The sequence below is a fragment of the Antechinus flavipes genome, chromosome 4 (assembly GCF_016432865.1).
Source record: "Antechinus flavipes isolate AdamAnt ecotype Samford, QLD, Australia chromosome 4, AdamAnt_v2, whole genome shotgun sequence".
Lineage (NCBI taxonomy): Eukaryota > Metazoa > Chordata > Mammalia > Dasyuromorphia > Dasyuridae > Antechinus > Antechinus flavipes.
The window spans coordinates 200566181-200588418 of NC_067401.1; the positions used below are offsets into that span (position 1 = coordinate 200566181).

At 37.0% G+C, this 22238-nt stretch overlaps 1 protein-coding gene across 3 annotated transcripts in view; it reads left to right on the top strand.

The window, feature by feature from the left end:
• Window positions 1-22238, top strand: part of DAAM2 (dishevelled associated activator of morphogenesis 2) — a 137539-nt gene that overhangs the window by 70573 nt on the left and 44728 nt on the right. For all 3 annotated transcript variants that reach the window (XM_051996889.1, XM_051996891.1, XM_051996890.1), the window contains exons 2-3: window positions 6468-6670; window positions 18808-18897. In XM_051996889.1, coding sequence (XP_051852849.1) covers window positions 6503-6670; window positions 18808-18897 — 258 coding nt within the window. In that variant the 5' untranslated portion in view covers window positions 6468-6502. The remainder of the gene's footprint in view (window positions 1-6467; window positions 6671-18807; window positions 18898-22238) is intronic.

Below are 22238 nucleotides of genomic sequence, written 5' to 3' on the forward strand. Positions count from 1 at the left end.
CTTTTAAGGTCCCTTCAAACTTTATATCTTTATGCTTCTGATCACTTTTCTCTAGGCCCAACCCTATTACTCAATGTCCAGAGGAGCTGAATTTCCTTTATATGTCTTACTTAAAATGGCTTGGAGTCTAAGACAAAACATAGCTGAGAATTTGTCTGTCTGCTCCCTAGACCCTGGATGTCAAGCAGGGACAGCTTCTCCAAAGTGGGCCTGACACGTCCCTAAAATACCAAGCCACTCCTGTTCTCTTCCTGTTTGGAAAAGGGCAAATGGTTCAGGTTACCCACTAGGCTCCAAGTCACAATGCCATCATTCTCTGAGGGATTCTGATATTCTGCAAATCCAGAGCTGGAAGGATTCTAGAGTTGTTGGAAGGGAGGAGAAGGGAGGCACATCTTACTGTTGGAGGAGAGAGAAACAATCCAACCTTCTATTTTTCAATCTTTTGGGATACTTAGATATTGGTACTGTTTTAAAGTAAAATAAAAAGGAAGGGTCCACTCTGGGAGATAGAATAGAAGAATGAGATTCAGGTGAAGAAGAGTAAGATGGAGTCTTGCTCAGGATATTGGACTTTCTCACCACTTTCCTTGGCACTCATATATCAGGGGAAGATAGGTGGTGAAGTGAATATAGCACTGGACCTGGCATCAGGAAATCTTGAGTTCAAATATAACCTCAAAAACTTATTAGCTGTGTAATATCTGACAAATCATTTAAATTTGGTCTTTCGCAGATACCTCAGCTGTAAAATGGAGATGATAACAGCATCTGTCTCCTATGATTGTTGTGAGGATCGAATGAAATAAAAATTGTAAAGTGCTTAGCACAGTTCCTGACACATCCTAAGTGCTGTATAAATGTTTTTTGTTATTATGTTTATTATCATCATCTTCCTTATGGAGATGACTATATGTATAAATGTATAAATCCATCCCTGGTTTCTTGCCTGAGTAGCAGTCTGATGTCACTAATGAGATTTTTCAAATTCAAAATATCCCACATAGAACTCATCATCTTAACCTTCCCCCCATCTATTCATCCTCCCTATTTCTGTGGAAGACACCAACATCCTTCTAGTCATGCAGATTTATCATCTCAAGAGTAATCCTGACTTTTTACTCTTCCTTGCCCCATCTATGCAACCAGTTGTCAGGTCTTGTTGGTTCTATCTCACTCCTTTCTCATCTGGTCCCCTCCCCATTCAAAAACCCACTATTGTACTTCAGACCCTCATCACCTCTCACTTCAACAATTCTAAATCTTGTTCTCACATTCTCTCCAATCCATCCTCTGCATAACTACGATTCTGTACCAAGTGTGTATATGGGAGTGATCAGGGAAAACTAGCTCTCTGGTATGAGGGCTTGCTAAGCTCTTCTCAGGGCTGCTCTTCTACTTTTGCTCCTCACTTTTCACACATGCTTATGTGCGGTAGTCACATCCCATTGTCGTGGCAAATGGTCTAAACCAGAGTTACTGACTCTGTTGATAAGTTAAGGGGATGTCTACCCCAAACATGTAAAGACTTTTCTATCAGAATGGGTAGATGAGAGCAATTTGTTTCAGTGGCCATGAGGGCGGAGCACTTAGAGTTTGGTCAGATGTGGAAGACATCAGGTCATCTACTACATCCAGGCTATCATGAGTCATCAGGACTTTTTCCCTGTCACTGGACTTTTATGCCTGTGGAAGAGAATGAAGTTGAAGACTTTATTTCACTAACTCCAATTCACATACAAATCAAGACATGACATCATCCAGGACAAATAGCAATAACTCTGTGACAGGTCATGTCCTTCAAGGATGAATCTGACCAAAATCTGACCAAACTATTCTTACTCAACAGGCTTAAGTGTCTCCCCATTTCCTTTATTATCAAATATAAATCCTTCTGACATTTAAAGCTTTGTATAACCTGACTTCTTCCTATTTTTCCAAGCTTATTATTGCTTTTCTATAATTCCACTTCATTCACTCTCTTGTCCTGTCAAACTGGTTTTGTTCTTGTTTTTTCCATATGACATTTCATCTACAATTTCTTTGTGGTTTTTTTTTTTTTTTTTTTTTTTTTTTGCTATTCCATGCTTGGAATTCATTCCCTCTTTACCATCACTTTTTAATCTCTAGTTTCCTTCAAAGATTAGCTCAAATAGAGGTCTAGTCCTGGAATCAAGAAGGCATAAATTCAAATGCAGCCTTTGACACTTAACGTGTAATTTCTTAGCAGGTGACTAACTTTTTTTGTTGTTTTAGCTTTCTCATATGTAAAAAAGGGCTAAAAGTAGTATTCAGAGTTGTGAGAATAAAATGAGAGAATATCAGTAAAGCACTAAAGTGGGGAAACTAGGAGGCATATTCGCTAGATTGCCAAGCCTGGAGTCAGGAAGTCTCATTTCCCTGTGTTCAAATTTAGCCTCAGATGCTTTTGAGCTGTGTGACTCTAGGCAAGTCACTCACTCTGTCTTAGTTTCTTCATCTGTAAGATGAGCTGGAGAAGGAAATCACTCCAGGATCCTTGACAACAAATAAAAACATATGGGGTCACAAAAAGTCAAACACAAGTGAAACACAAAACCTTAAAGTACTATATAATTGATAACTATTATTATCAAGTGAGATCTCTTGCAGCATCTCTCAGCTACACTCCCAATTGTAAACCTAATTAAAATGTAATTGGAAAATATTTGACAAAATAAATAAAAATGCAATAAAATATAGATAATGTTAATAGGTGGTTTTCTTTAGTGTTCTGAGTTTTAAACCACTTTTTTACTGGATACCTTTAGATAATAGTATTCACTCAAACTGCCTAATATTTACTATATATATATTGTGTTTATATCTTTGCACATGCATCGTCTCCTTGATAGAATGGAATTTTCTTGGAGGCTAGGAGTATTTCATTTTTGTGTTTATACTTCTAGTGCCTAATACAGTCCCTGGCATAATATAGGTCTTTAATAAATCCTTGTTGATCAAATAAATAAAAAAACCATTTAGTAAGTGCCAGGCACTGTGCTAAGTGGACAATACAAATACAAAAATGAGATAAGATTGAGAAAGTTTTTGTCCTCCAAAGGCTTACATTTTAGTAAGACATCACACATGATGTTCAGGGAAGGATGGTTATATCTGGAAGACATGGTGAGTTGATCCACAGGACAATTAATTGACAAGCCCTCTCCAGAAACAGTGGTAATATTATTCTGGTTACTGATTAATCTGATTGTAGTATTAATGGTAATGTTAATTTAATTAATTGGAACTCAGAGCAAGAGATGGAAAGGAGTTGGAATTTGCATCCTCCATAATGGAGAGCTGGGACCATCCAGATATGATGGGCTAAACTCACTCATTCATCAATGAAGTCCAGAGTGAGAGTTCCAAAACTAAGTTAGTCAACTATCTTAGAGCTTGGGAGCATATTTTTTCTGGTGATAATTCTCTGAGGCAATTGCAGATGAGTAATGGAGCACCAGCAGGATAGATAGCAAGATGTTCAAGTTGGATGACTGGATAAGATAGGGAACAAGTTGATTGACTGATCAATCTATTGATTGTGAAATACATCTAAGTCTAGATTAGTTTGAATAATGAATCCCCTGGAGTGGCCCTATTATTTTTATTCTTACTGCATTTTTCCATTGGGCTAGAATAAATTTCCATTATTTTACATGATTATAAGCTGAAATAGTGGGAATTTGAATACATTTGAAAACTTTGGGGGTGAGGAGGAGAGATTCATTATTTTCCCTAATTGGGATTTGGCTATAGTATTAGGAAGAACTGGTTGGGGAGCTAAACAGGTCATTCTTCTCTGGGAAATTGCCTTCCATCCTAAAATTTGATTTCTGTTCTATGATAGTAAAATGGAACTTTAATGAAAAAAGGAAAAAGAGTGCTTAGTAAGGGAAGGAGGAGTGGGTGATGGTGTCCCCAGTACTGCAAATTCAGGAGCTATCAAATAAGACCCTTAAAAGGACAAACTATGCGGTGCTCCCCTGAGTGCTGAGTACTCAGATCCTTCTCAGCTTCCTGTTTAGAAGGTCTGTGACTACCCTGACCCCAGCTGAGTATGGGTAGCTATGGCTTCACTCCCACTCCCTTCTCTCATTCCTGCCACCCTCTCCTTTGTCAAATCAGAGTTGGCAGCCAACAAGCCAACTTGGTTAGTGGGATGAGGGAAGAAGGGTGGAATTGGGACGCCATCAAAGAAACCCAGCCACTGGTTTCCCAGATATCACCCCATCTATCCCCTGGGCCCCTATCTCACTATCATCCTAACCTCCTGTAACCTCGAGACATTCCCAACTGTGGTATGACGAGGTCATTATAACTTCTCAATATGCCACAGATCAGCCAAGCTACAGTTGTGTTTGGAGGCAGCTAAACAAAAAGGATTGAATTTAATTCTTGTTAGACACCCCAGGCTCCACATGTAGCAGGTATAATCACAGGTCATCTGGTTTTGTCTCAACAGAAAAGCTTGAATGAGAGGGAGGAGTGGAACTAGGGTAATAGAGGTTCAGCCAAGAAGAAAAAAAAAAAACAACAGCCAGGCAAACTAAGCTGGAGTCCAGTGTACAGGAGGGGGCCAATATCAGGCAGTAAGCCAGAATCTCACAGAACTGAAGTGAGGGTTAGGCTGAGCAGTAAGTGCACTGGTGGGAACATTCTCAAAGAATGCCTCTAGCATTCTTTTCTGCCTCCCCTTACCCGTCTTTCTTCTCCCTGCTCTTAACATTATTCTAATAAGAATAGTTAAAAGCCAGACAGGGGAGCATATATTACAGATAAGGGAAATGGTGTAAGCTAAGGTGAGGGTGGCTAATGTGTGCTCTAGATTTATAGAAGTGTTCTTGTCCTATAGAAGGAGGGAACTTGGGCTGTGTAACAGGCAAAATAGTAATATATTCTGCCATGTGCTGGATAGCACTGGCCTGAAAGCACAATCCCATTTTGCAAGCATCAGAGTATGTTGAGGAGTCCAGGTCCCTTGCTTATTCTATTGCCTAAAATCTCACAGAAGAGGCAAAAAGATAGTTGAGAAAAACTGAGGAAGTAGTTAATTCTTGGTTTTCAATTGTACTTTGAAAGGAAAGAAATAAATATTTATAAATGCCTACAATATTCCAAGACAGCTAAATAACATAGTAGATAGAGTGCTGGGCTTGGAGTCAGAAAGCCCCGAGTTCAAATTTGACTTCAGACACTTACTGTGTGACTTTAGACAAGTTACTTAATCCTGCTTCAATTTCCTCATCTGTAAAATGAACTGGAGAATGAAATGGCAAACAATTGCTCTATCTTTGCCATGAAAATTCTAAAAGGGGTGACAAAGAGTCAGTGATGATTAAAACAACTGACCAAGGGAAACAGTATTGCCAGGAACTATGTTAAGCAATCTTTAAGTTATTTAATTTGATTTTCACAACAATCCTAGGTGCTAGATATTATTATTATAATCCCATTTAAATGTTCAGGAAATTGAGGCAGACAAAGAGTAAATAACTTGCCCAGGGTCACACAGCTAGTAAGTGTCCGAGATTAGATTTGATTTCAGATCTTCCCAACTCTAGGCACAGAGCTCTGTCACTCTGGGAGTACCTTGAAGGCAAGAGTCATGGTTTTCCAATCAGATTAGTAACTCAAGTGTGAGGATACTATCTTTTCCTTCCTCCATATATTATATAACCTATCACTTGATTTAATATACAATTGTCAGAGAACTAACAAAAAAACAAATAAACCAAAAAAAAAAAACAAAACAAAAAAAAAAAACAAACTTAAGTGAAACTGTTAGAGTCCCTGCTCTCATAGTTCATTCATATGAGTTAAATTGTGATGAGGAAGAACGCTATTCCAGGAGCCATATTTTAAAATCAATATTCTTTTCACTAATCACTCTCACCCCTCACTATCCCACTAAAAATCATTCCCAAATCAGGAATTTCAAAATTAACCAAGCCATGGGTTCAATGGAAATTGAATAGCCAATTTTAAAATTTCAAATGTGGCCCATGTCCTTCTTTTACCTCCTTTGAAGGATTTTGTTGGGGTTCTATTTTGTGAAGAATTCTGACTTTAATTATTGCAAGAAACAGGGTAATAAGGTAGAAATAGCTTTGAGTGGATGCATCTGTAAGCTCAATAATCAGATCAATAGTATCATATAATCGTTGTCCTTGATACACTCATCATTTTTGTAACTCCCCAATAACTTTCTTTCTGGACATTATTATGCTTATGTGTATTATCTCTATTAAAATATTATCTCCTTGGGAGCATTCTTACATATTTTCATTTGAATATTTGTGTTGCCAATGAGGAACTGGGTTTGCTGAAAGAATGGCCATGGGGCATTCAAGATAGAGACATTGACAAAAAATGTCTAAGATGAAAAACTTTTGATGATGATCTCTGATCCCTGGCTTCTCACATGTCCCCTTTTCTCTCTTTCTCAGATCACGATGAGTAGATAACGGGGTTCCCACTGACCATGGCTCCCTGGAAGAGGAGTCGTCATGGCCTGGGCTTTCTTTGCTGCTTTGGGGGCAATGACATCCCGGAGATCAACCTCCGGGACAACCATCCGCTGCAGTTCCTGGAGTTCTCCAGCCCCATCCCACCTGCAGAGGAGCTCAATGCCCGCTTTGCAGAGCTTGTGGTCAGTATCTTCTGAAGGTAGTGAAATGGAGAAGGGAAACTATAGAGCTCCTAGGGCATTAGGGACATGGGAAGTTCAGTGGGTGACTGTGAAGCAAGACTATATGGCAGAAAGAAGAATGTGGGGGAGGAAGACAGAGGCAGAAGAACTAGGTCAAGGAGTTAAGTATGATAAGAGAGTTGGATTTGAACAGAGTTAAAGGGCTTGGGCTTGAATTCCAGCTTTGCTGCTTATTACCTGTGAGAGCTTGAGCAAATCACTTACTTTCTCTGGGCCTCCATTCCTTCATCTATAGAATGGAATTGATTCACTGTTCTCTAAGGTTTTCTTGTAGTTTTAAATCTATGAACTCAAAAGTAGAGAAAATCAGAGAGACCTCTGTGAGAGCTGATGCAGTTCTGGGCTGTTGTAAGTCCTTTTAGCATTGCTGGAAGAATAGAGCTAATAGGTTAAAGAAACTGAATGGTTCCCCTTGGGAAGGGGCCTTTGCACTAGGTACTGGTCTCTAGTTAGATCTGGGATATATGGTAGCAGATGACCTGGATTTCTGGGAAATGATTTATTTACTAAGTTTGAAAAAACTTTCTAACAATTGAACTCTTGTCTTTTCTTCTTTCTATGTGGAATTTCCCTGGTATTGTTTGTGGGGTTCTCTGGGTATGATCATTACTGGCAGTACTGGCAGACATTACTGGCAGAACAGGGAGAAGTTAGCTTGAGAAGATGAAGGGACTATGCATTTTGCATCTGATACCATGTTAAGAAGGCTAGATTTAAAAAAATCTAGCCAGCCAAGATGAGGATCTAGTAGTCACTTGTATTGATCAGAAAGCAAGATACCTGCATTCTATTACCAAGTCCAAACTGACTTACTGATCCTCTTAGTCACTACCTGATCCTGAGTTCTATCTCTCTATCACCCTGTATTAGGCACTAGTAAAAAAAAATTAGGGGCATCTAAGTAGATGAAGTCTAGTCTTCCTGAATTCAAATCTGGCCACAGACACTTACTAGCTATATGACTGTGGGCAGGTACTCAACTGTTTGCCTCAGTTTCCTCATCTGTAAAATGAGCTAGAGAAGGAAATGACACATCATTCCAGTATCTCTGCCAAGAAAACCCCAAAATGGGGTCATGATGAGTTGGACACAACTGAATAACAACAAAAAAGAAATTAGTAGAAACAGGAAGTATAGTTCTATTCCTAGGGAGAACACAGCCTATTAGGGAGAAAGCATCCCTGTCCTTGTTTATCAAACAAGGTCTTCCCAAAGGAAGCCCCCAGTTTAATAAAGGAGACAGGAAAGAAACTCAGGAAACGGACACAGGGGCTGGCATAGAAAGATCAATACAGATAAATGTGTTTATAATAAGATCCTGATAGTCTGTTCTAGCAAAAGGGAATATAATATAGACAATCTAAAGTCATTAATATTTGGCTTTGTAATATACTTCTCTTTGAATATGGATGTGTTAGATCTAGGAATTTGTAACATTTCCAATAAGAAATAAAGTTATTTCATAAAGCCTCAATTCAAGAGAAGCAGGAAGGATTTCTTTCCTTCCTAGCTCTACAGAAAGGTAGAAATGACAACTATCAGAGTAGCCTAGGTAATGTCTTCACTAAACTCTTGGTTTTTCAGGATCACACCTTTCCTCGGAGTAATAAATATAATCAATAAATATTTATTAAATATTCACTATGTGTCAGGCACTGTGTGCTATATACTGGAGATATCAAAAGAGGCAAAAGACAAGTCCCACCTCAAGGAACTTACAATTTAATGAGGGAGATAGTATGCAAACAAATACATACAAAGCAAATTATGTATAGGAGAAATAAGAAATTGGAATTGGAATTAAGAGGGGTTGGGAAAGGCTTCTTTTATAAAGTTGGATTTTAATTGAGAAAATAAATCAAGTATTTTGGTTTAAAATAGTATTTTAATTTAAAACACCACTTTTTCCATTAGGAAACAATAATTTAATTCTACCCAATAAGCAGATCAGACAAGGTAGAGAATGCCTACTACTAGGAATGCCAAGGATGGTGGATGACTCAAATTTGGGGAATCTGAGGTATGGCAAGGAAAAACCAATCAGTGAGTCCTAAATGCAGAGCAGAGCCCTGAGATAACTTGGACTGATAAAGAAAAGGTAAATAGCCACAAATCTGAAATTGAATAGTCCAAAGCAGCAAGATCAGGCCAGTGAGCGGTCTCCATGTCGTCCTAATCTAGTTTTACCTTTCCTTATTTGTGTATGCAGTCTCTTATGTCTTGAAGGGCCATTTCCTACACTACTTGCCTATTGAAATTTTTCTCTTCCTTCATATCCCAGTTCAACTCCTTCAGCCTTCCCTGTACTCTGTAGTAATTCCTTACTCCTCAAATCAAAAAGTGATTTGACCTTCTCTAATACAACTGATTATATTTTAACTTAGATTATAGTTATTTGGTGACATGGAAAGGCTCAGTCTCAAAAGAACCAAAACAATATTCATTAGATGCTTTCTCTGTGCCAAGCACTATGATAGAGTTTAAAAATGAAAACAGTCCCTCTACATACTAATTCAAACAAAGAATTTATTATAATGTTCTTTAAAAAGCCTTAATGAATTAAATTAGTTTTCATTGTCAATAAGTAGTTAGAAGATACCAATGCCAGAAATGAAAAGAAGTTCAGAGAATTCTCTTCTGGCTCACTTTAGCTCAAAGAACATTTATTTAGAGCCTAATATAATTACTAGGTATGTGAGCCTGGGCAAGTAACTTAACCGTGTTTGCCTCAGATTCCTCTTGTGTAAAATGAACTGGAAAAGGAAATGTCAAACCACTCAAAATATCTTTGAAAAGGAAAAAGCTGAAAAAAACCCATAATTCTGTCCTCAAAGAAATTAGCATTTATTAGGGATTAAGACAGAATGCAAAAATAACTGTAATCCAAGTTAGAATAATACCATATTGTAATGTCCTGGTTAGTTTTCTGGAGGTCTCTGGACCAGCCTTCGTTTCAGTAAAGTAATCACCATGAGAATAGCTAGGGATAAAGTCCAAATTCTTTATTATCTCTTTCACAATCCAGTTTCCTTGCCTGGGGCCCGGGCTAGTTTTCTTGAGGTCCTCCAGAATGTGTCTTGATTACTTTGGGGGAGGCAGGAGGACCACCATCACGGTCTCTGTCTTGAAGTCTGTCTCAGTCTGAGAGCTTGTGCTCCAGCCTCCAGTCACTGTCTTCTCCCAGTCTGTCTTCGAGCCCTTCTGAGTCTGTCTCTGGCTCAAATGGGCTTTGGTCTCATTGAAGGAATGAAGGAGGATGGGTCAGCCACCTTGCTGGTATGAGACGGAATGAATCTGTCTGGCTGAGTTTATATGCTCTATTAGAATTACATTATCACAGGTGTGAATTTTGTAGAACTATATTAAGTACTAAGTCATGTACTGAACTAGAGAATTATTAATCACCATGCTAAACTAGATAACCATTGTCTTATCAATTCCACTGAGTTAGCACCTTGTAAGAATCCTTATTTCAAGAATAGAGTTCTGACCCATAACACAATATAATATAACTAATAATATAACATACTAATTATATTTTGATTTGATTTGAGGAGGAAGAAATCCTTGCTAGGTGAAAGGAAGGCTAAATTTACTGACCTGGGATATGAAAAAATAGAAAAAAAATTCATCAGGCAAGAGATATAGGAGAAGGCCCTTTGAGGCATGGGTGATTGCATGCATGACTGAAAAGAGACAGGATGATATTAGAAAAATGTTTGACTAAAGAATGAGACTACTTGAAAGGGAATATTTTGGAAAAAAATGACAAAAACATAAATTATAGCTAATTTGTATATATCCTTGAATGTCCAGTTCAGAAGTTTGCATTTTATTTCATAGACAGTACACACACACACACACACACACACACACACACACACAGACACAGCTAGAGCCTGTGTATTAAGGTTGCTTTGGCACCTTTATGGTATTTGGGGAGACTAGTAAGAAGAGTCTTAAAAGTTTTTGAAACAAAAGCTAATAAGAGCTTGCATGAGAGTGGCATTAGGATGCTAAAGAAATGGAGGAATGCAAGAGACATTCTGGAGTGGAATCAATTGGACTTGACAGCTTGACATGGGAAGTGAGAGAGAAGTAGGAGTGAAAGAGAACTAGGTAGTTAAGAGTTTGCATGACTGGCATGATGGCCATGCCATTAATGGTAATAGAGAAGGAAGAGTGATAGGTCTTGAAGAAAAGTTGCTAAGTTGGGCACCTGTTGGGTTTCAAATGTCAGTGGGACATCTAGATGAGATGTGCCATCCATTAAGCAATTAGTGCTATTGGACTAATGTTCAGGAAAAAAGAAGCTGAAAACAAAACAGTGACAATTAAAGTCTCGTGATTGCCAACAAAGGGGAGAGGAATGCCAATGACTGAACTGTGGGAATTGCCTACAGTTGTAGAGAATGAGAAATAGTCAAAGAAACAGCAGAACTAAAAATGAACATTCGGCTTCCCCCCATGACTACCTTCAGCCATAGAAGGGCCAACACCCGTCTCAGCCCCACGCTACTTTAGTACAATAATAGTACTAACAAATATCTTCCTCTTAATCCACTTTAGCCCCCTAATAGAGATTAACCAGACTGCCCTAACCATTATACTCTGTTTAGGAAGTATTACAACCTTATTCACCACCATCTGTGCCAGTACACAAAATGACATCCAAAAAATTGTAGCTTTTTCCACATCTGGCCAGCTCAGCCCAATAATAGTCACACTTGGCCTTAACCGCACCTAGCATTTCTCCATTACTATACACACACCTTCTTTAAAGCAATGTTCTTCCTATGCTCTGGCTCTATCATCCACAGTCTCAATGATGAACAAAATATTCATAAAATAGGGGCCCTACTCACACTTCTCCCAATCACCTCATCAGCTACTATCCTAAACAGCCTTGCTCTCATAGGCACTCTTTTCTTAGCAGGCTTCTACTCAAAAGACTCAATCATCAAGGCTATAAACATATCACATGTCAACACCTGAGCCCTATGCATTACCCTAATTGCCACAACACTCACAGCAGTCTGGAACATACGAGTATTCCACTTTTGCCCTCCTAAAAGAACCTCCATTTCTCCCCATATCATCACTAAATGAAAGCAACCCAAATCTAATCAACCCCATTATAAGACTAGCTTTAGGCAGCATCTTCGCAGGATTCCTATCAACATCAGACATTCTTCCAACCACTATAATCCCTATAACAATACCAACCCTCACAAAACTTTCCACCCTAATCCTAACGATATCAGAAATCCTAATCGCCACAGAACTTAACCTATTAACAAATAAAATACCAAACAAATCCTTTCATACACACAACTTCTCAAGCATGCTAGGGTACTTTACACACATTTTCCACCAACTAAACCCTCTAGCAAATCTACAAATAAACCAACACATCTCTACCATACTCATTGATCTAAGCTGGTATGAAAAAAATGGACCCAAAGGCCAAGCCAACATATATATTGTATATACAATATTACAATAACACAATAATAATAAGTCAAATTAAGTCAACAAACAATTATTAAGGGCCTTCTTTGTGCCAGCATTGTGCTCGACATTGAGGATATGAAAAAAGGCAAAAATGGTCACTGTCCTCATGAGCTTCCAGTGTAAAGGGGAAGACAATATCTAAACAATTCTGTATAGACAAGATATATACATGGCAAATTGGAGGTAATCTCAGAGGGAAGGCACTAAAATTATGAGGAATTGAAAAAGGCTTTTTGTAGAAGGTGGAATTTTAGTTGAAATGAGGGGAGCCAATAGATAGAAATAAGGAAGGAGAGTAGTATCCAGGGCATGAGGTTCAACCTGTGGAAATGTATGCAATCAAGAGTTGAAGAATTCTGTGTTTTGTTCAAAGAACAGCAAGGAGGACATCATCATTAGATCACAGAGTAACTGGATGGTACTCTGGTACCATATAATTGGTGATGAATGGGGGCAAGGTCCCAGAAGAGCCATTTCTTCCTTTGGATCTGAAAGTAAAGAAAAATGGGAGAAGACAGTGTAGCAACAAAGCAGTTCCTATTTGATAGCTTTCGGATTTTCAGGAAAGGATGGTCAGTCATATGTGAAAAGTACAAGGAAATTGGAAAGGAGGGCAGCTAGGTGGCACCGTCATAAAGCACCAGCCCTAGAGTCATGAGGACCTGAGTTCACATCTGGGCTCAGATACTTACTAGTGTGTTACCCTCAGCAAGTCATTTAACCCCAATGTCCTCTTTATAAAGAAGACTAGAAAGTAGGAAAAAATCAGGGTAGGAAATGCTTTATTTTATTTTATTTTATTTTTTTGCTGAGGCAGTTGGGGTTAGGTGACTTGCCCAGGATCACACAGGTAAGAAGTCTTAAGTTCAAATCTGAGGTCAGATTTTTTTATCTATCAGATCTAAGATTTATTTTTTTATTTAAGAAGAGGATGGATAGGCATGGGGAGAAAATTGAGCAAGTAGATTGTTGCAATAGTCCAGATACGAATCAATGAGAGCCTTCTGGGAAAGTGGTAGTATCAAAAGAAAGAAGAGGGTATATGAGAAGTGTTACAAAAGTAGAATCTGCCAGAAAAGTAACTAGTTAAAGCAATAATGAAAATGAGAGAGAAAAGTAGCAATTGATGATGAATAGGGATAAAATCCCAGGAGAGGCATTTCTTTTTTTTTTTTAATTTAATAGTATTTTATTTTTCAAATATATGTAAATATAGGTTTCAATAGTCACCTCTGTAAAAACTTGTGTTCCACATTTTTTTGCTCTTTCCCTTTCTTCCTTCCCCTCCCCCCCAAGACAGCAAGTAATCCAATATAGGTTAAACATCTGGAATTCTTCTAAACATATTTCCATATTCATTATGTTGTGCAAGAAAAATCAGATCAAAAAGGAAAAAAAAAAAGAAAAAAAACAATTAAAAAAAACAACAAATAAAAATACTGTGCTTTGGTCTACATTCAGTATCCATAGCTCTCCCTTTGGATGTAGATGGCATTTTTCATCCCAAGTCTATTGATTGCCTTGAATCACCTCATTGTTGAAAAGAGCCAAGTCCATCACAGTTGATCATCACATTGTTACTGGATACAATGTTCTCTTGGTTCTGCTCACTTCACTCAGCATTAGTTCATATAAGTCTTTCCAGGCATTTTTGAAATCAGCCTTCTCATCATTTCTTATAGAACAATAATATTCCAGTATATTCATATGCCGTAACTTATTCAGCCATTCCCCAACTATAGGCATCCACTCAATGTCCAGTTCCTTGCCACTACAAAAAAGGATGCTACAAACATTTTTGCATATGTGAGTTCTTTCCCCTATTTTATGATTTTTTTTGCAATACAGATCTATAGAGACACTGCTGGATAAAAGGATATGCAAGTTTGATAGCTCTCTGGGCAAAGATCCAAATTATTCTACAGAGTGGTTGGATCATTTCACAACTCCTCCAACAATGCATTAGTGTCCCAGTTTTCCCACATTCCTTCCAATATTTATTATTATCTTTTCCTGTCATTTAACCAATCTGAAAAATATGTAGTGGTACATCAGGGCTGTCTTAATTTGCATTTCTCTAATCAATAGTGAATCAAAGAATTTTTTTCATATGATTAAAAAATGGCATTAATTTCTTCATCTGACCATTTATCAATTGGGGAATGACTTGTATTCTTATAAATTTGAGTCAGTTCTCTATATATTTTAGAAATGAGACTTTTATCAGAAACACTGACTGTAAAAAAAAAAAAAATTCCCCCTGTTTTCTGCTCCCCTTCTAATCTTGGCTACATTGGTTTTGTTTGTGCAAACCCTTTTTAATTTAATGTAATCAAAATTATCCATCTTAAATTTCTCTGTAGAGAGCCATTTCTTCCTCTAAACCTGAAAGTGAGGAAAGGATGGGAGATGACAGGGGAGCAATGAAGAAGCTCCTATGTTATGACTTTGAGCTTTTCAGATCATGTGCTGAAAGCTGGATTTGGGATCCTAAGTTAAAATGGTGAAAGTAATTTTAATATAAGTGAATATGAAAGTGCTACTATTTGGTATAGGTCCTCAATACTCCTCAACTCTGGTGTCCTGCTTCAAGTCTCTCCCCACTTCAATCCATTCTCCACTCAGTTAAAAAAAAAAAAGCTTTTTAGCTTTCTAAAGCTCTAGTCTGACTATGTCCGTGCTCTATTTAATAAACTCCAAAGGCTCTCCATTAATTCCAGAACCAAGTATAAAATCTTCCATTTGACATTCAGACTAACCCTTCCTATCTTTCTAGTCTTCTTATCTTCACCCTATGTACTCTATGATTCATTAACAATGTCCCCTTTGTTGTTCCTAGCAAAAAACAAAAACAAAAACAAAAACCCTTTGCTGGCTTTGCAATTTCAGATTGTCCAAGTTCAGAATGATCTCCCATCTCGTCTCTGCCTCCAGGCTTTACTGGATTCCTTCAAGTCCCAACTAGAGTTCTATCTTCTACAAGAACTCTTTCCTGACTTCTGTTAATGCTAGCATTTCCCTTCTGTTGATCATCTACAGTTTATTCAGTTTATACAGTATAGTTTATCTTACATAGTTGTTTACATGCTGTCTCCCTGTTAAACTATGAGTTCTTTGAGTGTGGGGAAGGGACTTTTGTCTCTATATCCCCAAATTTAGCATGGTGTCTAGCACATTTTAGTATTGTTATTGAGTAGTTTCAGCTGTGCCTGATTTTTTGTGATCCCTTTTGATTGTTGTTGTTGTTATTGTTTTGTTTTGTTTTTGTTTTTGTTTTTGTTTTTTTTTTTGGCAAAGATATTGGAGTGGTTTGCCATTTTCTTCACCAGCTCATTTTACAGGTAATAGAATTGAGGCAAATAGAGTTAAATGACTTGATAAGGGTCACACACACAGATAGCCATATTTGAACTTAGGTGTTCCCTACTCCTGGCCCTGCACTCTATCCACTGTGCCACCTAGCTGCCTGCATGGAACAGAGTAGGTGTTTAATAAATACTTATTGATTTATTGATTGATTGAAGTAGGTAGGGATTTAGACGTGATAAGAGACTGAAGCTTCTTCTAGTTAAACAGAATTTTGGAGAAAGAAATAGGGAAAGAAAAGACATTTTTTCATAGTGGAATGTTTCCCATGTGCTATAAATGTAAAGGAACAGGTTCTAGAGGAAATCACTGTCTCATCAGAATTCAAAGTGAACTCAATCAAGAAGAAACAAGTCAGTATAGAGAAGAGGATATTTTTTATGCTAACTCTCAGAAGGGGTTGACAACTTGGTGTTTGGTATATTCTCTGACTAATTTTGCTTATTCTTATGCTTTAAAGACTTGATGTAGCCGTAGTCCAGAGTTTCTTGGAGAGTTCCAAAAAGACTTATAGCTATAGATAGTAAAAAAGCAACATTAAATCAGAGTATGAATAGGTAGTGAGGTATTTACATGGTTTTCAGGTCAGAGAGAGGGCAGTTTAGGAGTGGAGTGGGAGGAAAACATGAAGGTTGTTTATATGATAGTGATAACATTGGAGAAAGAACTATGAGAGGTTCTTGTTGGACAAGGTAACATAAGGGCAGATGTCAACAGGAAGAAAAAAAGCAATGAATTAAAACTCAGAAGATGTTGAATCTAATCCTTTGTCATCTGATGTTGTCTGTCACAGACAATTCATGTGACTTTAGAAAGACTTCTAACCACTGTACCTCTAGTTCCTTCTCTACAGAATGGTGTAGTTGGGTTAGATCAAGGTTTCTCAACTTTTGAGGAATTCTGGTCAGTCCTTATCTTGGAATAAAGTTGTTTAAATGCATAAACTAAAATATATAGGATTTCAAATGAAACTAATTATGTTGAAATTTAATTACCAAAATATTTTAAAACAAGTTTATAATATAGAAATATGTTTAGAAGAATTGGACATGCTTATCCTATATCAGATATCTTGTCTTAGGGAGGGGAAGTGGAGAGGGAGAAAAATTTGAAACATAAAGTTTTGCAAAGGTGAATGTTGAAAACTATCTTTGCATGTATTTGGAAAAATAAAATACTATTAAAAAAACAAAAAAGGCCACAGATTGTAAATGAAAGGACTTTTTCACCTCTAAAACTGTGATTAATCCCATAAGGCTTCATGAAGGAACTGAAATTTGAGGCCTCTTTGATGGGTTGGTAAGCTAGACTGGAGAAGACCTTTCAAGAGAGATAGGTGTAAGGCAATTGGATGAACATGTAATCACAATGAACAGAGAAAATAAGCTGCTTTATGTTGAGTTATAGGGAATCATTGAATTTATGATGATATATAAAGAATCATCTCATAAATGGTCAAAGGATATGAATAGACAATTTTTAGATGAAGAAATTAAAGCCACCTTTAAAAATGCTCTAAATCATTATTGATGAGAGAAATGCAAATTAAATAACTTTGATTTAAACCTCATATCTATCAGTTTGTCTAAGATGACAAAAAAAATAATGCTAAATGTTGGAGGGGATGTGGGAAAACACCATTGCTGTGTTGTGAGATCATTAAAAAAAAAAAAAAAAAAAAAAGGAAAAGGACCTATGTATGCAAAAATGTAGCGGTTCTTTTTGTGGTGGCAAGAAATTATTGTCTGCTAAAAATTTTTAATAGTTTCCCATTACCCAGAAAGAGCTGCATAACACAGTGAACAGAGCACTGGCCCCAGATTCAGGTGGAGCTGAGTTCAAATATGAAATCAGACACTTATTAGTTGTGTGACCCTAGGCAAGTCACTTAACCCTGATTGCTTCCCTACTCCCCCCAAAATAGTTCCCTATTGCCTATTGATATTATAGTTATAATATCAAAGAGGAAATCAAATGACTTTTTAAAATTGTATTTTATTTTTTTTTACCAATAAACATGTCCTTAATGTAAATGATACCTTTCGATTCATTCCCACCCTGCCATTTAATAGCATCTATTTTATGGCTATCTTTCTAGCCTTATTTTGTGCTATCCTCCTTTATGTGCTCTTTATTCCAGTTAAACTAGTCTGCTCACCATTCCCTATTCTTGTTTTCTTCATGGTTTTGCTCATGCCATCCTCAGTGTCTGTCCTCAAAGGACTTACATCTATTAAGTGGCGACTTGGAGCTTGAAAGAAAAGATTTCATCAGGTAGAGATGGTGGAGAGTTTTAGAGGTAGAGGATAGCATTGGTGAATTAATAGTAGTGAGAAGTATGGAGGGGAGAATCTGGAGATGGAAGATTGGTTAGAAGATATTTCTAATAGTCTAGGCAAGAGATAATGATGAAGATCCAAAATAGAGTAGAAAGAATTAAGATTCAGTTGCTAAAAGTAAGCAAGAAAAAGCATTTAATTGTTTCTGGGCAAATATATGTTCTCTAAATCTTACTCTGATTGTTAGGAAAAAAATTTAGCAGGTATACCGATTAGCAAGTTTTATATTTTGTTTTGGTAGTTTTGTTTTAAACAGAAAAAAAAAAGCATAATCTTAGGCAGGCATGCAATGTTAACCATGATTCAATCAACCATACTTTATAGGAAGCTAGACTGTGATTTTCTCTGGTGTAAGCACCACTGTAATCTCTTGTGATAAAAATCAGTAATCGCACACTTGGAAATGGAATTAAATGAGCTAGAAGAATCTTTTGAAACCATTTAGTACAGCCCACTCATTTTGTAGAAGAAAAAACTAAGCTTGAGATTCAGTAACTTGCATGAAGGTCATCTAGCTCTAAGCAAGTAGTAGAGGTGATAATATGAATGACCTACTTGCATTTGTACCTTAGCTTTTCCTTGAGTCAATAGCAATCATTGGAAGGAAGGAAAATGGCAGTGCAAATCCTTTGATGGTGAAAATTGAGTCAAGTGGACATTTTAAAGGTGGGGAGAAAGTTGTAAAAATACATCTGTGTGTGTGTGTATGTGTGTATGTGTGTTTATATGTATATATGTATAAAATAAGGCTGAAAAATGGATGAGCCATAAAATTCTGTGGACCTGAATTTTGCTACAAATTGCGTACTTCTGATGATATTTTTTTTTTTTTTTGCTGTTTTTTCTTCTCCTCTACAGGATGAGTTGGATCTCACAGACAAAAATAGGGAGGCCATGTTTGCACTGCCATTGGAAAAGAAATGGCAGATCTACTGCAGCAAGAAGAAGGTACTTTCTCTTTCTCTACTATTTCTACCAGCTATTGGGATGGACTTTCTTGTTCAAGGAAAGTCATCTATGCCATACAGACCCATGAGTGTGAGAATACATTTATTGAGACAGTATATTGTGAATGGAGAGGCAGTACATAAAATACTGGGACTGGAATCAGAAAAACTCATCTTTCTGAATTCAAATTAGACACTTAGCTGGGCAAGTCACTTCTTTACCTCATCTGTAAAATGAGCTGAAGAAAGAAATGCCAAATTCTAGTATCTTTTCTTTTCTTTTTTTAAAAATTCTTCTAAGTAGATACTACTTGGTTTATTATATAGAATAAAGAATAAATATAGGGGACCTACATAAGGAACTTGGAAAAAATGCACAAAATGCAGTATATTTGGATTGGTTTTGTCTTTTGCGATTTCTGTCTGCCAGTACATTGCAAGCATAGTTTAATCCCATTGATTATTGACACTAGTAATGCTTGAGTCCAAAGAGAATTTAATATAGTTGCTTGCTTATGCTGCATTATCCAGTATCTTTTCCAAGAAAATTCCAAATGAAGTCATAAAGAATTGAACATGGATGAAATGACTGAACTACAAACTGTGGATGTGAGGTTGTAGGCCTAGGTTGGGAAGTCAAGGAGAAGAAGATTTTCTGAAGCATTTTTGTTTAATCAATCAAACAATCAATCCAGAATAACCACTTATCCTTCCTCACAAGAAGCTTATATTCTAAAGGGGGAATCAAGGTACTTAGGAATGAATGACTAAATTAAATATTTATTAAGTGATTACTAAATTCAGAGTATTATTGTGATCTCTGGAAATCTATTAAAAATCAAGATAGTTTCTGTTCTAGAGAGGCTCACATATTCTAATGAGAGAGATAGATCGATAGTCAGAGATAGGATAAATATAAAGAAAATTTATACAAATAGATTTGGAGAGAGAGTACCAGCAGGTAGGGGTGTGTGTGTGTGTGTGTGTGTGTGTGTGTGTAAGATCAGCAAAGTTTTTATATAGAGTGTGGTACCTAAGCTATACTTAGGGGAAAGAGAAGGACTCTAGGAAATAAATGGGAGTGAAGTAAATTCCTGGAATGAGGGATGACCAGTGCAAAGACACAGGAACAGGAGATGGTATTCCATGTGTGAAGAGTAGAAAGAACGTTTTATTTAGACCTGTTCAACTTTTGAAATCAGTGAATTGAGTTCTGCATAAATTGCATGCTCCTTGGATTAACTTGGGTAATGTAGAGATGATTTCTGGTTAGGTATAGGGTAAGACTGGATAACTTCTCAGCTTTTATCTTGTTCTGCTCTTGCCTTTCCTTCCTCTTATGCTGGGCATCCTTTATGAAGGAGAGTAATGTCCAGTGACTCCAGCAAGTTAGATTAGAGTTAGATAAGGCTTTAAAAGCTAAACAGAGGAATTTATACTTGATCTTAAAGGCAATAAAAGGTCAATGGAATTGATTGAGTTACATGATCAAATCTGTACTAAAAAAAAAAATCACTATGGCTTTTCTGTTAGATGGACTGGAGTGAAGAGAGATGAGGAGGAGGCCCAATTGGGAGGTTATTGCTAAAATGCCTGAATAAGAGTGACAGCTATTTGAACATAGAAATGCAGTAGAAACAACAAAAACTGGCAGTTCTTTAGATATGGGTAGTGAGAAAAAATGAAGAGTTAAGGATAATGCTAAATGTTCCACTCTAAAAAACCATTGAGTTTCACTGTATATGGTCAGAAGAGCAAAGACCAAGCCATCCCTGCTTTTACAGAAGGACATTCAGATAGCATTCATACATTTCACATATAGTTTCACCTCCTTTATATAGAAGTTATCATTGCTTCCAAATGAGTACAGCACTAGACTCTGTCTGGGACTTAATTTGTTTTCATCTCTCATTAATTTTCATTGCTCTTATCTCTTCTTCCTCTCTATGTTTCTTATTTATCTCTTGGTCTCTCATTCTTCTTCCCCCCACCTCCATCTTTTTCTGGTTATGTCTCTTTTGCATATTATCTCTCTTCTCCCCTCTCTCTCTATAGCTTTACTTATGTAGCTCTCAGAAAAGCATTTTGTAAATTGTAAAGTACCAGATGATTGAATCATTATTATTGTCATTTCACTGCATCTATTTCTTTTTCTTTATCTTTGTGTCTTCTTATTTTCTGGCTTCCTCTCTTTCTTCAAAAAGTTCAAAGGTTATAGGACCATTGATTCAAACTTGAAGAGAAGCCTCTAAGTGGAGTGCCCTAATGATCTGTCCTTGACCTGTTCAACTTTTGAAATCAGTGAATTGAGTTCTGCATAAATTGCATGCTCCTTGGATTAACTTGGATAATGTAGAGATGATTCCTGGTTAGGTATAGGGCAAGACTGGATAACTTCTCAGCTTTTATCTTGTTCTGCTCTTGCCTTTCCTTCCTCTTATGCTGGGCATCCTTTAGATTGTAAACTAAGAGATGTAGGCACCATATTGATGGCAGTCAAAGACTAAAATGATCCTGCCTGATGGGAACAATGAACTGAATCTTATGAGATTTAATGGAAACAAATCAAAAATGGAGAAATATTTATATAAATAAATGAACTTTAAACTCTGTATTTTACAAATCAATCAAGCACAAATTTGGGGAGTCATAGCTAGGAAAAAATTCCTATGAAAAAGATCTATGGGTGTTTAGTGAATTGCAATTTCAATGTGAGTCAGTGTAAAACAACACCGCCCTCCCAAAAAACAAACAAAAAAGCCTAATTCAGACTTAAACTGCATTAATAGAAAGGAATAGTATTCAGAATGATGGAAGTGATGGTTCCCCTGTAATGTCCTTTGACCAGATCACATTTATCGTATTTGTTGTTTAATTATGGATGCTACATTTTTAAGGAAACTACTGACCTTTTCTGACACTTGTCCAGAGGAGAGTCACTAGGGTGGTAAGAGGACTCCATGCCTTTGAAGATTGATTAAAAGGCCTGAGAATAATGAAGGTGAAGAATAGGGGACTTAGAGAACATATAACATCTGTCTACCTATTTGAAAAGGGAGTACATGACAGAGATCTGTTCTGATTGCTGCAAGGCAAGAACTTAGAGCAACAAGAAGTTATTCTGCTGTCAGAGGAAAAAGAAACAAATAATACCTTCCTGACAATTGGAATTGTCCAAAAGTGGAAGGTGCTGCCTCCAAATGTAGTGAGTTTCTCCTTATTTGGAGGTATTCTAATAAAGCTTAGATTATTTTTTGCCAAGGATATTATGGAGCTGATACCTGGTCACATATGTAGGGTAAGATTAGATGATTTATCTAGGCCTTTTACTTCACTCTGCTC